The sequence below is a fragment of the Bombus pyrosoma genome, linkage group LG2 (genome assembly GCF_014825855.1).
Source record: "Bombus pyrosoma isolate SC7728 linkage group LG2, ASM1482585v1, whole genome shotgun sequence".
In the NCBI taxonomy this organism is placed as follows: domain Eukaryota; kingdom Metazoa; phylum Arthropoda; class Insecta; order Hymenoptera; family Apidae; genus Bombus; species Bombus pyrosoma.
Window position 1 is genome coordinate 7,580,795 of NC_057771.1, and position 15,840 is coordinate 7,596,634.

General features: G+C 40.6%; 2 protein-coding genes across 12 annotated transcripts in view; one reads left to right on the forward strand and one right to left on the reverse strand.

Moving 5' to 3' along the window:
* Nucleotides 1-15,840, forward strand: part of LOC122576234 (protein dead ringer) — a 318,271-nt gene that overhangs the window by 53,856 nt on the left and 248,575 nt on the right. The window lies entirely within an intron of this gene.
* Nucleotides 1-15,840, reverse strand: part of LOC122576188 (insulin-like peptide receptor) — a 125,094-nt gene that overhangs the window by 20,307 nt on the left and 88,947 nt on the right. For 8 of the 10 annotated variants that reach the window (XR_006319672.1, XR_006319670.1, XM_043746151.1 and 5 more), the window contains 3 exons: nt 14,671-14,845; nt 12,767-13,013; nt 1,461-1,566 (listed from right to left, as the gene is read on the reverse strand). Coding sequence is in view for 6 of the 10 variants with exons in the window: in XM_043746097.1 (XP_043602032.1) it covers nt 1,461-1,566; nt 12,767-13,013; nt 14,671-14,845 (528 nt within the window). In the remaining 4 variants the exon portion in view is untranslated. Of the gene's footprint in view, nt 1-1,460; nt 1,567-12,206; nt 12,218-12,766; nt 13,014-14,670; nt 14,846-15,840 lie in introns of those variants that run through there. The other 2 variants (XM_043746168.1, XM_043746159.1) reach the window with 2 other exon arrangements.

A 15,840-nucleotide genomic window follows, 5' to 3' on the forward strand; every position in this document is an offset into this window, starting at 1 on the left:
AAGTCTTGTCACGTTCTCGGTGGGGACACGTGGCGACGTCTCCAACTTTCCTTGTAATTTTTGCGAAAGGGGCCGCTGCTCCTCGCTAACGAACAGCTTACGATACGATCGATAAATACGAAAGACATCGAAAGTCGTCAAAAAAAAAAAAAAAAAGAAAGAAAACGAAATATAAGAGAGAAAAAACAGAAGAAACATTTCGCAGGCCCTTGAGAAATTATCCAAAAATAAGTTTCTCGTAAATCGACGTGAAACGCTCGAGCTACCGTGGAACTAAACGACTATCGGCGTTCTATGGAAAGTTCAAGCGACACGCGATTGCTAGTACAGCGATGTTTAGCGCATTCCTGTCAGTTTTTACCCGCGCAAAGGTCCGTTGAGTGTAATTTAGAGTCGTAGCGCCCACGGGTGAGCCGCCTACGGTGGCCAACGTGTCGCGCCGCCGCCAATTTCTCGTCGCCCCTTTCCTCGCGGCCAGACATCCTCCATTTTCCACAAGGCCAGCGAATAATCGGATAATTTCGGAAGGAAGGAACGAACGGGGCGGGAGCGTGATCGAGAATGGGTCGTCGTCACGCGTGGGAGCGGCAGCCGTCGAAGATAGCTGGAAACGTGCGTGTCCTTTCATCTTCCACTCGGACAACGCGGCCGACCAACATCGGGAATTTCCCCTGCGACATCGCCGCGTTACGAATTAACATCGGCTGACAGGGAATTTCCAACTTTCCTTCTACCTGGCGCGCGATTTCTCTACTTTGTCGAGAAACGATATTTTCAGATGAGACGATGTCTGTCATGCTTCGAGTCTGGAATCGATTTCTAGTGAAACCGAGAAAGTGGCGTTGTTTGGAACATCTAACCTTCGACATGTTGAAGTTCGATCTTGAACTCTGCACGAAATAACGAAACCTATCGCATATAACGTTAGTTTCGATATAATAAACAGAAGATATGGACAGAGTAGCTTAGATTCGGCAAGACGATACAGCGAAAACGAGAAAATGATTGGAGAGTCGATAAGCTCCTATTATATACGAACTGTGGCATCCCTTGATGCGTTCAGACGGTTGTAGTTCTATTGAAATTTCTTATTTGCATAAACGAAAATTCAGTGGTAGAATTGACGACATACTAGAGCTTCCCTTTCATCCGGTCTCCTTTTCATCTGCCACGCTATTATCCGTAACGTATTCATCGTACGTCGAATTTAGCATAAAACAGAATTTAATTTAAAAAAAAAAGTTGGTCTTGATATTACACGACGCATAAACTTTCGTGCAACTAAATGTGCCTTTTACCATATGGTTTCTGAATGGAATTCCCCTTTGAATATTTCGTTCCAAATTTTACGTTGTTTTATACACTCTGCTCTATCGCAAAAAGACCGATTAAGAGAGAGAGAGAGAGTCTACTATTATATTTCGTGGGAAATTCATAATTTTAGAGAGAAAAACAATTACTTTGTTGGCAGTGTTGCTGGTTCCAACATAAGTATTCATCCGACTTGGTCTGTCTTTGCGGACAGTGCTTCTCGCACACTGGGCATCCGTTTTTCGGATTGTTCCCCTGTGAACAGAAATACAGGAAAAATCAATATTGAAATATTCAAGCGATCCATCAAAATATTTCCTAGCCATTTTTTAACCTAGTTTTTCTCTGTAACATCCACGACGTATTACTCGTCTATTAATACCTTATCGATGGATTGCTTTTACCGTGAACGACGATTTCATAGAAAATTCGTTATTTAGTTGTTATTTCACTATGACGATTGCACGTAGGACACGCGGTATCGTGGCCCAATTGTTAAAATTTCTAAAATCGTTGAAATCGTTAAAATTTCAATATGGCGAACGTTTGGAAACACGTGGGACTCCAAGGACGAAAATCGCGCACGAAGGGGAGAGTTTACCACCTTGTTAGCTACACGCCGCGCCGGCCAAGAGAATTCCTTAACTTCTGTGGAGGCTGTGGAGTGCTAAAGGTTGGATCGATACGTCTGGCGCCTTCCATTATTTATTTTTATCGCCGTTATGCTATTTTTCCGGCTTTACCGAAACTTTTAGTTTCATACACTTCGCGATACATCTCTTCTTTACGTGGCCTTTGTTTTAGCGCCGCTCTTAAAGAGTTGCGATTTTTCTTCAGTGTCTAAAACCGAAAATCTCGCGGCGAAACTTTCGTTTTACGTTTCCTCGCGTTGTAAAAGTTCCAAAGTTTACCATCTCGATTACCAATCTTCTCTTCTTCTCTAATTTTTTCACAACTCAGACACCTAAAAAGGTTGAAATTGATGGGCTAGCAATCATAGCGGCGTAAGTGGATGGCAACATTTTTCATAAAACACGTTCCTTATTCATCGTTAGAAAAAGTTCGCTATAATATAATGCATAAAGGAGTAAAGATACAATTTAATCGATTAAGAAGTTAAAGGGATGATAGCTTTGAGAGTTGGAACAGGTGACTGAAATAAATTCTACAAATTTTGACACGCGCCACTGCGACTGTTCCGCCCGTCGATTGTTCAAACGTCGACATCCTGTAAACACGAAGCTCATTTCCTGTTCTCGTACCATCCACGGAATCAAGCAATACGAATAAACATGGAATTCGGGTAAAAGTTCGTAAAAAATTAGTATCCTGTCGAAAAATTCGACCGTTGGCTGAAAACGATATTTCACGCTATATTCGACATCCGAATCGAACGATTCCAAAAGTAGCGCGAAAATCGGAGAATGCCAGAACCCCAAAGCTGTCTGAACGTCTGTTGGTTGATCGACGTTAAATGTTAGAGGAACGTGTGGTTAATCCGACCGATTCGGCAATGTGAACAAAAATCCGCAATGTGAAAAGAAATTTACGTTCGAATGAAAATTTAAATACTTTTAAACTGGAAATTACAATTTCAAGATTGAATAACGAATTTTTCCAAGCGATCAAACGATGCAATTGAGTGTACGGTGCTCTCGACGATCGCGCCTGGTTGAAAGCTCGAAACTTTGCGACGAACCCTCGACCCTCGACCCTCGCGACACGCTCGAATTTTTTAGCGCGCCAGCCGGAAACTAATTAACCCTCTGACCCGGTCACGTTCTATCGATCACCCTTGCGACCCGTTGCTGCGACGAGCTACCATCCTATCGGCCGGACTCGAGAAATGAGATATTTATCGGGATTGTCGTGGCACGGGGGTTACGAAGATCAACGAAACAAACCGGTATAAATCATACTACGGCTTTGAAATAGTGAATGGACATAGTGATTTTCGGCTACCGTTTAATAAAAATAAATAAATCATAAAAAAATAAATAATAAAATCCGCCATCTTCGTTGGTAATTCGGTTACCAATTACTTGCGTTATTTTGCTGTTCGTAGAAAAATTATGTGTTACGTATTAGGCGTGTAAATTACTTCGGTGCTTTTACATTTGCAAATATTTCCATAGTTTTAGTTCTTTTAGCGCTGTGTTGTCCGACGTTAAGCGTGCGCCGTGGACTGCTCACTCTTTACGAAGAAACACACCGTGGACTGAGTATTTTTTACGACAGAGCGCAAGTTGAGCAGACTGAATTTTCATTGCAAAATATATCGATTGTAACTAAAATAAATGATGTAGTGAGCTGACAAGCCTTAATAACCATTTATTTCATTGAGCAATAATAACATGAACAGTATAAAAGTTTGAAAATTTATTTTTTAATTGAAAATTTAATAATTTTGTATTGTATGGTAAAGAGGGGGTTTTCAATAGGTAAACCAATGTTACATGTTTTTCATTCGTAACGCGAGTCAGTCCTGCGATTAGGTTTAGTGCAAGCAGCGCATCTTCGTCGTGAACAATGTTTATTATTTTCTTTAGTTGTGCAGGATGTAGGGAAATGCCTCTTCGTTAACAGAAATGGAAGGTTCTTCCTCCTTTTGCCTCTACTCTGCGTGGTGGGTGGGTATTTTTGTAAAATATCTTTTGTGAGAGGCAGATGAAAATTTTCAAATATTCCAGTTTTATTATTAGCACTTTTATAAAGAATATATGCATTGTATATAGCGAGGTCTAAGAGGTGGAAAAAGTATTTTTTATACCATTTTGTGCTTTTTCGAACGCAGTGAAGTGAACTCGAAATCATATCGATTTTATCAACTGCGCCCATCAAGGCATTGCAGTCTGCTACGCACTTTGGTCTTCGCTTTGGTTTGCAAGTTTGATAATTAATCTCTTTTTTTTTTTTTTTTTTTTTTTTTTGTTGCAACGAAATCATCGAAATATCAGATGGATAACATCCATACGTCTTTTTATCGTCCCACTTTTAGCCCAAATTGAATGGTTATGTGAGAACGCATATATGCGTCCGTAGCGCTCAAAGGATTAAAGAGTTGCAATTTCGCAGAATTTACAACAAGCTTGCCATCTGCCTGATTTCCAAGGACTCGATTCATTTTCTCTTTCGTTGCTACGTACGTTATGTCTTCCTGCCAGATTCTACGATTTTGTGAAATTTAAAGAAACGTAATGTATTTATGACGTTGCGATATTCCTCGGTTCTCGATAGATTGATAGATTCTCCGAAAAGATGCTGACCAGCTGACGCGTGTCGAATCTTCTCCACAATTGCAAGATTCAATGATACGGATAATTACCGGCGAAATCGCGGTCACGCTATCAGGCAAGTCGGGAAAAAATAGAGATAGAGGAAAAGAGATTGACGCGTGACCGTTGGACAGATTTATCTCGCGGAAGCGGCGGACACGCGACGCGTCATGTATGACGCGTTAGCGTCGCAGGAATCAATAAAGAGCGCCGAAAGAACGCTCGGCCGCGGACGAAACGACGTTGCGTTGCGTTGCGTTTCCATTAGCGGACAATGAAAGTTTAAATAAAAGTTACCGATTGAGAAGAATCGCCGTCAACTGAGCACGACTGGTACGGCTCGCCCTTTTTATTACAACGACTCCGCCACCCCGTTCGATCCATACGTTCACCCTCGTCGTTCTGGTCGTTGGTCTCCAGAGAAATAATTCAGGACGTATCGCGCGGCAATTAGCGCCGGGATTTCCATGTCTCTGATCTATTCCCTTTCCAATACTTCTTTTTTTTTTCTACGGCTGTGCTTTATCGAGTAGCCCTGTGTCGCTTAGGATTTTCGAACTCACCACGGACATCGACGAGTCGAAATTTTACAGGGCAAAGCGGAAGTAAAACGTCACTTACTCGACTGATCTAGCGATCGTGTCGTGCAATATAACGCGAGCCAACGTTCGTAGGAGAAGTATTGGTTGTTCGTTAAACGTCTTCGTCGGTTAATGGTAATTTCCGATGTGTTTCCTTAAAGTTACAGGTTGTAGATTCGAAATTTGTATGATATGCAAAGATATACAGAGTGTCCAGTTGCAAACGAATCGAATGATTTCAAAGGGCAAATAAACTGGTTCTAATCGATTCGTTTCTACGTGGCCAGGTAATACAGGTTTTTTTTAATGGAATCATGTAGTTTCAAATACGGTAAACGTTCCCTGGAAAATTTGCTATATACCTCCATTTGTCAAATTTAACGTATAAAATACAAGGAACGGCGCGAGGCGGAATTCTTAGGTTCACGTCGTCTTTGCCTTCCATACGTTAATTTTGGCAAATTAAAGATAAAATATTTGCTAAGCTAATAGTTCTTCGACATAAATAGGTTAAATTTTCTTTTTGGGGAGAAGACTTTGGAGACGGATCGATTTACTGCATTAAAAGTTTTATGATCCCATTTTAAAAAACGTGAATGTCTCGTAAACGTTGATGCCAGTTTTATGTAATCTGTAGCTAGCCATCTACAAAAAAAAAAAGCTAATTAAAAAGCTAATTGTACGAGATTATGCCCTTCTGAATCCATTCACTTTATGTCTGAATCACTTTTTCATACGGTTTATAGTTTTCCGATAATTTGCATGTTTTGTTTCCTACGTAACCTGAAACTCTGCATAAAATATTGAAACACAGCACTCGTAATAATATTTAACGTAATAATATTTATGAGTGTCCATTTAGATCCTATCTCTGTGCATACGTTATTAAAAATTGACTTTGCATAAACATCTATCGGCCATACTAATCGTATCGCATTAAGTCTCAGAAAATAGACATTTCCGTGCAAAGGGAAATATTTACGCTGCATATTTATCATACAGTGTGAATTTATTACAAGAGCAAGGAATGCTACGGTAGAGATAGTAAAACGCAAGAAATAGTTAATTTTATGACGAGAAGGTTTGCTCTGGAAAGCGACTATTCCCTGCAAATATTATTTTATTTTACAAGGAGAATAGCAGAATTGAAAAATTACTTAGAATTTTAATCGTACGATATTAACGTAAGAGGAATGACGATATTTGAATAATAGAACGCTCGAGTACCAAGTGCTCGAATAACAGAAACGCTTCTCCATTTAAAGACAAACACACGGTTTCTAATTATTTTATGCACACTATGAATACAAGAGCACAGGTTTGTTACTACGCCAGAGAATCATAAAAAACACAGAACTAAAGTTTTCCAAAAATTGACAGAGATGTAAGATACTAAAAAATTGTACAGAATTGTTTCGTGAAATCTGTTAGGTTGCCAGGTAGCCGTGCATGAATCGTACGTTACATTTTCTTACAGTCGGCAGACTAACGTGCACGAAATTCATTCGTCGCGATCGCGCGACGATAATGTCATTATCGTTCTTCTCTCGTCGAATTCACCCACAAACCAGCGAATAACGGCACGCGCCGTTGCTCCGATGAATCTTCCTTGATCGAAACTTGTTCGTAACCGGTGCAAATTTCCAGTAAGAGCGCTAACCGAGTGGAAGTTTTTACCGCGGGATGCGTCGAGAAACGAAAGCTCTTCGAGGCGTTTCGTAATTGTCGATAATCCGAACGAAACTCTCGGCAATCACGAAGGAACACGTTTCTAGAGATTCGAATCTCTTTGTCCGAAAAACCGCTCGCTCGAACGAAGCCGATCACACTTCAGACCGGATTTGTCGGATTCGCTCTTTACAGCGTACGCTCGTTCGCGCGATCTCGCGAATCTGATAAAAACATAAGTATACGCTTCTCGGAGATTCGGGATAGCCGAAACGAAAAACGAAGTTTCAAATGCTCGGATCGAACGATTGGCGTGTAACGCAAACCATACGTTCTGCAAAGTTGGAAACTAAAACACACGGTGCATGATGTACGTGAGTTGGCAACGTGTATTCCAACCGATAACGAGGCAGGACGACGAGCTCGAGAGACGCGCGTTATATTTTCCGAATTAACGAGTGTTCCAGCTCTCTCCTTCTCGACAGAGGGAGAGAGAGAGAGAGAGAGAGAGAGAGAGAGAGAGAGAGAGAGAGAGAGAGAGATTGCCGTACTACGATCTCTCGATGGAGCGACGTTTTCCGCGTGTTACATGGTCGCTGATAACGTCGAATGGTATTTCTCACCGGCGAAAGTTTGCAACTGCGATCGGTTACTCTCGGCTGTGGCGCGTAAAGCTGCCGCGCGTGACACGGCGGAAAGAAAGGATCGGTTGGCAGGGTTGGATCGACATGACGCAGCGCTTATCCGCTTGCCACTTGCACGGATCGGTGTGCATGTTTCGCATTAAACGCGAATTAACGCATTGTCAGCTGGTTGATGGGGACTGGATTAAAACGCCAGCTTTCATTGTATCTACAGAGGGCGGCAAGCGTGACGAACCGCATTCCATCGCGTTAAATGAGATTTACATTTAAGGAACATTGTATAGGATATTTGCAACACTGTCGACGATTGCGCGTCGAATCGATCGGGTTTCGCAGCATCGAGCCTTTCAAATACGCCGATCCATCGAGCTGACGGTGTGCTTTCACGAGTCAGCCTTTAACTCTCGGATACTGGATCTGGATCGTTTTGATCCGATCCTCGCTGCTGTAATATAGCCGCCGCGTATCTTGCATTTCATTCTTGTTATCCTCATCTTTACAATGCTATATTTGAGCATAGTCGAACGCTATGGCACACATGCTTTCGCGAATCAGTCTTTAACTATCGGACACTGGATCTGGATCGTTTTGATCCGATGCTCACCGGTGTAATATAGCTACTGCGTATCTTCGATTTCATCTTCTTCTACTCAGTTTTACAGTGATATACTCTCGGTTCTAGTCCAATGCTATTACGTACGCGTTTAATAAATTTGCTACTGGAATCTACTTTCTTTCGTTGTAGTCGATCGATAACGGCATAAAATGGCTGTTCAACCTATTTCCTGTTTCTTTCGTTTTACAAGGAAATAGCGGACGTACAACGTTTTATATTATTTTATCGAATTACGTACGATCGATTTTGTCGTATCGAAATGAAGATTAAAACGTTCGACAAATTAGCTTTCATGTTTGTATAAAGATGCGTCGTTGTAAAAGAAAAGCACTTTTCGGACAACCTAATATTACGAAGATTGCCACATACTTTACACATTTCACGTTTATCTCTGTGCATCTTCGAGCCCTTCAATTTTCCACAATTATAATATCAAAATCCGGAATTTAATTGCATCGAATGATCGCAGTACAAGTTAGCCGCGACTTTACACTTAAAGTACAGCTTATCGGACATAAACAAATGTGCTGGTATTTCTAAGCGATAGCGTACGTCTTAATCTGTAGATGTACGTATATTCTGGGTCATTTCGACTCGATTCTGTTGCTGAAAGGTACAGCCTCGGAGGGTTAACGTTTATTTCAAGAACGTCTGATCGTTTTGAAATTGCAACCGGTTCGGGAACCGGTTTCCGCGGAGGGCTGGATCGGCCGTCGCGCACCAAAACGACTCGGTTCACCTCTTCGTGGACGGCGTGACGATATTATTATCCCGCCGGCAGCGAGGACAGTCGGTCGATCTACGACAGAAATAGTTCATCGCGAACTGTGCCAGCAGTGCGATTCTCTGATTTACGCTGGAACCGTGGGATATTATTGCCCTGCATCGGGCAAAATCGTCGTGGGAACCGTTCACCCGAAAGCGATCGGTGGTGCGCCGCGCGAAAGATTGTCGTCGACGCGCTCGAATCGCGAAACTTGCTCCGTGCAATGTATACCGTTCGTGGCCGGAAAGTTGGCTAGCGGAAACGATGCAAAGTCCGATTGGTTTGTAGAGTAATGGGGCCGTGTTCCGTGACACGATCTTGAAAATAGAACAACCGTACAACTGCAATTCTGTTTTTACGTGGTCTACTAATTCAGCTCTTTCAGATTTCATGGTGCGTATATGCGACATTGTACTCTGACGAATGATCGCAGTTTTAAGCGAGTCATTCGTTAAGAAAGGTAACAGAAAATTCTCGTAACTGTGGAACAAAGAATTAATAAATTGATTCCGATTAGATCGACTCTCGACCTTGCAGATACCAGTATAATACAAATATGAATTTATTTCTAACAGGACCGATAAGATCCGTTAAAAAATAGATCTGTAGACAAGGACACGGTTATGTTCGAGGGATCAGCAACTCGAGTGACAATTTAATGTTTGTCTTCCTCGGTTAGCAGCTTCATTATTAAAGATGTATTTATTTCCTATACAATTGCTACCCATTTTAGCGCATTATGATCTTTCTTGCAAAAACCTGGGAAAATTATTAATTATTGCCGAGAAGTATCTTTCCCGCAGGCCAGAAAACATTTTCTCCCGATAGAGTTAATTTAACATGGTCCGAACCATTTAACCATTTAAATTTAATCTTTTGTACTCTTGAACAATTTTGTTCGTATTTTTCAGGGACATTGCACTCTGATTTTGTTATATATTTTTCATGGAATAGAGTTGAAAACGATATCGTAGACCAGGATTATTTTTTTTTTTTTTTTAAAGGAGCCGCGATCGCACAGGTTTGCGTAACAGAATTATGGAGCCGTGAAAATGTTTGCAGCTGTTTACACACCAGTGAGATGAAAAATGTCAGTCATCCGTCAACAAACGATAAAAAAGAATTCGTCCAGTTATCAGTCGACGCAGATACGAAACATCAATCTTCCAAAAAATGAACTTTTGCTCGGAACTAGGATAGAAATTACCGACAATTTCTAAAAATCTCTTAAACGTACTTGTCAGATTTTAGACTACGCGTCTACGAAAAACGATCAGGATGTTCTGTCACTTATATCAAATATTCAGCCGAGATTAAATTGCTTACGTAACGACAAGACAGCACGTTTGTCTCAGCAAAATGCAAATTTAGCTTTGCTGATAAAATTGTAAATATAACAGAGAATCGTTTAAAATTAAACTTCTCTGATTATAGCTCCAGCTGTATACAGAACGACTAAGATTCTTGAAGACTTAATAACCAAAGAGCTATCGTTTATTTACAAAGACGTAGTAATTAACGAGCAACGCGGGTTTGTTACTGGTCGATCCACTTTAACTAATCTGATTGAGTATCATCGTTACCTAGTGGATCGCATTGAGAAGGGCTTCCAAGTTGATGACATATACAATGACTTTAACCAAGCTTTCCACTTCATGAATTATTCCCTATTCTACTTATTCTTTATCTGACAAAATCCAAATTATCAAATTGTATCAAATTCGAAGTACATCCAGAATTCCTCGGGATCCTCACTTGGATCTATCGTCTTTTATTTTATTTATTAACCCTTTGCACTCCCATGTCGACGTCAGTTTTTATCTCGGAAGCTCCTTTGTCGAGTCCCACTCGACATTCCTTCGGTCCCATCCTTTTTTGTGAAAGAAAACCAGGTTTTTTTGCGAAAACGTGCGAAAGAAAAGCAGGATTGCATCCTGGAAATTGTTTCAAGATATATCATGCATTTAAAAATTACAAAATTACGACGATAGCGCGAATAAAACTGGTATTTAAGCGAATTTCTTTCTTCCTTTATTTATGTAGATTGTCTTATATTTTAGTTCAAGTATTTATTTCAAATGAAACACTTAAAAGCTACTGGTAACGAAATTGAAATAAAATTCAGAGTGCAAAGGGTTAATGATATATCTAACGATGAAAGTATCTAACGATCTCGGGATCTTTAACAGAATAGATGTTTGTCAGACTCTGTCAAGTCGATCCAGGTCGATCTTGATCGCCTACGTAACTGGTGTTTAGCTAATAAATTATCTCTCAACTTATCCAAGTGTCGTATTGTGCGTTTTAATCATTGGAGAAATAACCTAGCGTTTAATTGTTTCATAAATCGTACGCCATTATCCACGCTTGATAATGCGAAAGATCTATGCATTATTTTCTCAGCCAATTCTAATTTATAGCCTAATCTGGATTCTTTAGGACTTATTCACAGGTCCTGAAAGTTCCTTAAAAATACAAACACTCTTGGAACATCGTACTGTCACCTTGTCAGACCAATTTAGGATACGATGCTATAACATGGTCTGCATCTCTCAGACATCATAACATCGAGAGTGTTCAACAGAAATCTTTTAAGGCTGGCTACCAAATATAGCGGACGTTCGATGACGTTTGTAATTCTCACAATTACGTCAGTATCGTTGATAATTTATATCTTCCGATACTGAGCAAGATAAGGATATCTGATACGATCTTTATTAGTAAAATAGCTAAAGGCGATTATCGACTGTCCGGATATCACGCAGCTGCTATTCCTCAATGTACCACGAAGAAGCTTCGGAAGTCACCTGTTGTTTCGTACTCAACAACATCGCGCATTCTACGATCGTTACGATATAATTGCATAACTCGCGTATGGTTAATCGCATGAACTCTTGCCACATCGCATCTTCTCGGTCAATGTACAATATCCTTAAGACATTTTCTCGACCGTTTTCTATGCCAGTGTCATATTATAACTTTTCTCACTGCTCCTTCGTATCTATTTTTATTCTTTCTCTTTGTCTGTGCATCTATTTGTTTCTATTTCTTTTCATCTCTTCTTTATCTTTTTATCAACCTGACCCCATATGCCGATCTGTTATATCAAACATAAACAAATAAATATTTCTCTTATGTAGTTTTTCATGTATATAGTTGGGCTTGCGTAAAATTATTCGCGAAAAAAGTTTGGCCTGGATCGCGAGTGGGAAAAAGTTTAAGAAGCGTCGCGCTAGACGATACGAAACGAACGAGCGCGATTTTCAAAGTCAACGACATGCGAAGATGTTAAATCACGTTTCGTTTCGACGGCTATTTATTAGCGGGGAAATAGAATTGTTATACCGATGTCGAGGGATGCCAAGGAAACGGTTCGTTGCATCACGTCCGGATAATGCTCCTGCTACTCTCCACAGGATCGTCGAATTTCCGCCAAGACTTGGCCCACATGCCAGAAGGCGCCGCCGTTACTCGCTATTGCGATTTCTTGCCATGGAAGATGGAATTTCGGTGCCAGTGTCTGAATTGTACGCTTTCCATCCATGCGGCGAATTCCTCTCTCGCAATGCGCATTAATCAACACTTTTGCGATCGCGTCTTTCAAGTACGATGGAGCTCCAGTGTCCCATTTACCTCAACGAAATTTTAGTCGATGCCCGATTAAACGAATTTCCCTGCCGTCGATGAAATCCGCATGTCCGAAGTGAATGAAAAATTCGAAATATAAACTCGATCAACTCCTATTAGTAGCTTCTTCTTTAAAAAAAAAAAAAAATTATCTTCTAAACGGCCGTAGGATATTGCGAAATCGTAAAACGTCGCGAATTTTAATAATCGCGTAACAATCTCCGATCTCTACAAGAACTTTCTACGAGATTTGGCAATTGTTTGATTCGATAACTTACCGCGATCACGTGTTCCCCTTTGCCAGCCTTAGCAATCAGGTCCCAGTCGATAGTGTCCACGTAACAAAGCGCGGGATTCTTCTCGAAACGAATGGAACCCCTTACGATGGTAGTTAGACTATGCAGCCCGATCTCCTGCAGGTTCATCATCTCGAACGCGACAAGGGCGTAATTTATAAAGAGAGAATGGCCTCGAATCACGGTCAGATTAGGGAACAGGCGACCGATGCTTCGCAGCCCTTTTACCCTATAGCACATACACAAAACAGAAACGGTATAAAAGTAAGAGAGAAGAAAAGACAGATACGAATGTATTTTACATTTATTATATTTTACATATTACGCGCCTCCTGTATATCTTCGCACGTTTAAATTTCTCGCAAACGTATGAATCGTTCCTTTCTCTCTTCCCTACTCGCAAAAATATATTTCGCAGATATTCGAAGAAATATTATCCTTCGCGATATTAATACTATTATTTACAGCCGTTTCCTTCTTTAAAATTATAAATTTCTTCGAAACGTGAAATATTTTCCACAGTTGTTTTACTGCTTCGCGTCTACCTCGTTGCACGACCTTTGTCCCACTCTCGAACGTTTCGTAGAAAGTATAAAAGTCTGGATAATAGCGTACAGACTTGTACCCGCCGATGTTCTGCCCGTTTACGGTACTTTTCGATGCTTGTGCAAAAAGTGGCCAGAAAGGGGCGACCAACGAGGAAGGAGGAAGCTGAAGAAGGAACCGGCGAGATAATAACAACGTACAACGAAGTTTAGTGGCCCTCGACGATAGAGGAAGTCGTAGAGACAGATAAACCGTGCCGGTTTTCTACTTTGCAGCGACGCGACGCTCCCGTTGGCTCCGTCACTTAATTCCTTTGTGTATTTGCCAATGACTCGTCGTTCGACCATCTCGCACGGTTCATGGAATGTTTTTTTGTCCCTTACGAACGTAACGAACAGAGTCAAAGAGCGTCACTTTTGTGGAAGGAAAAATTTTTGCGCGTTCGATTCGACTTAAAAGACGTTGAAGAGAAGCACGGTAAGCCGTATTTTCCTCTCTCGTAGAAGCAAAGTTTTAAAATTCAATGCGAGGATCACGTGCAAGAAGAACGTGATAAGCAATTTTTAGTCATTTCCATAGTAATCCGTTCTATGTTAATTGAAATTTGCATAAATCGTCTTTTTATTCCGCCGTCAGATTAAATATGTACATAATTTTGCACCTTATCGAACATTTCAGAAACCATTGCAATTAATTCCACGAGACATATCTTCGTATCGAATCTAACAAATTATTTCCTTTCCAACTATGTTAGCCTCCCAGCGACATTAAAATTAACAAACCGATAAAAATGAACATTTCATATCTTTTACCTCTATTCTTGATAATACCTTATCGATCGATTCCATGTCGAACTATTTTTTTTTCGCTTGGTTTTGCAATTAAATACGTCTTTTCCTCGCCGTCTTCAACATTTTAGAAAACATTAGCGTCTATCTACATATTAGGTTATTCCAACTTCTTCGAGTGTTTCATATTAAAATACTTCTTTTTAGTCGATAAATGGCACAAAAATGATGAAATCGGTAAAACTGAACCTGTCGTATCGTTTCCTTCCAATCTACGATTTATTTTATTACTTGAATTTCAGAAACCACTCTTATCGTATCGTAATACTTTTGCAGATGGAAAATCTTGTAGAAATGTCGTATTCACACTCTGTATGACGTACGCCCCAAGGAAAACGTGAACGAGCAAACTAATCTAAACTACTCGACTCTCGATAATAACGACAGAGAATGTAAATTGTTCGACAAATTGAGGATGCGTAATACCCCAGCAGACAGTCATTATATTTTTTCCGCCTAACGTTTATTTGAAAGTGAACTACCAACGATTACCTATAGAGAAGCAGGTATCCGGTGATCTCTTTCAGTTCCGGGAAAGAGATATTGGTATACTCCGACGACTCGGCGTTGTCGATCAGCAAAATTTGTACGAAGCCTTCGACTAGTCGGCATCCCTTCAGTCTTGAGAAATAACGCACGCTGTTTCTTATGTCTATGCTTTGGCACACTGCAACAGAAAAAGATGTACGTGATTCGATCAGATACGACGAAGAAAGAATTATCGCGAAAGGATCGATCGAAATGGACGTCACAGCTTCTTTGCATCGTAATAGAGAATTTTAGCTTGTACCGTGATCGCTGTTATCTTCGTCGTTTCTTGGAATTTCGTTCGTAGAGCGGAGCTCCAATCACACGTATCTAATCTACCGACTTTAAGAACGAAAGAGCAAAGTGGTTTTAGACATTTCTGTCGAATTTCAGTTACCAACTTGGACGGTATGTTTCGATATATGACATAAATAGCAAAGTAAGATATCAATTATAGAGTGGATACTTTTAGACAACATTTTGCATCTTTTACACGCTCGGCTCGTTTACACAGACTCGACGAGCATATACAAATCGACGATACAACGGCTACGACAAAGTATTTGCACGTGGTTGCGTTCGTACAAATTAATCAGATCGAAGGGGATATTGATAAGTATAAAAATTTCATATTATAAAAATTAAATGTACCACCCTGATAAAAACTCGCGAACGCTTTTTCTAGCCACCGCAGAGTTTTCTCTACGTTCTGATGAAATTCGACGTGAATTCGCCAACGGCGTAGAGAAATATTCCATTTCGTTTTCGAAGCGTCCGTCGATTCTTCTTTGTTCCCTTGGATCAAGACAGAAAACACTAAACCGACCGACGATCGAGGAAAGGGTGACGAAGAACACCGGTGACCCTGAGCCGTGGCAACTGCACCGATTACGATTCATTAAATCTCGACCAGAGAGGGAAACGAAACTCGCCTCCGGAGGCAAGGTCGAGCAACCTGACTAGATCGTTGATATCCGTTGCCTCCCCTTCTCTCAGTCTCTTTCTCTACGATCAGACAAACCGGACCAACTTGAACGCCAAAGTTATTCAAATTATTCAGCGAATCGTTCCAAGTATAGCTGGCGATAACAAACTGAAATCTTTCTTTTCAGTTTGTTTCGGCTTACCCGCTAA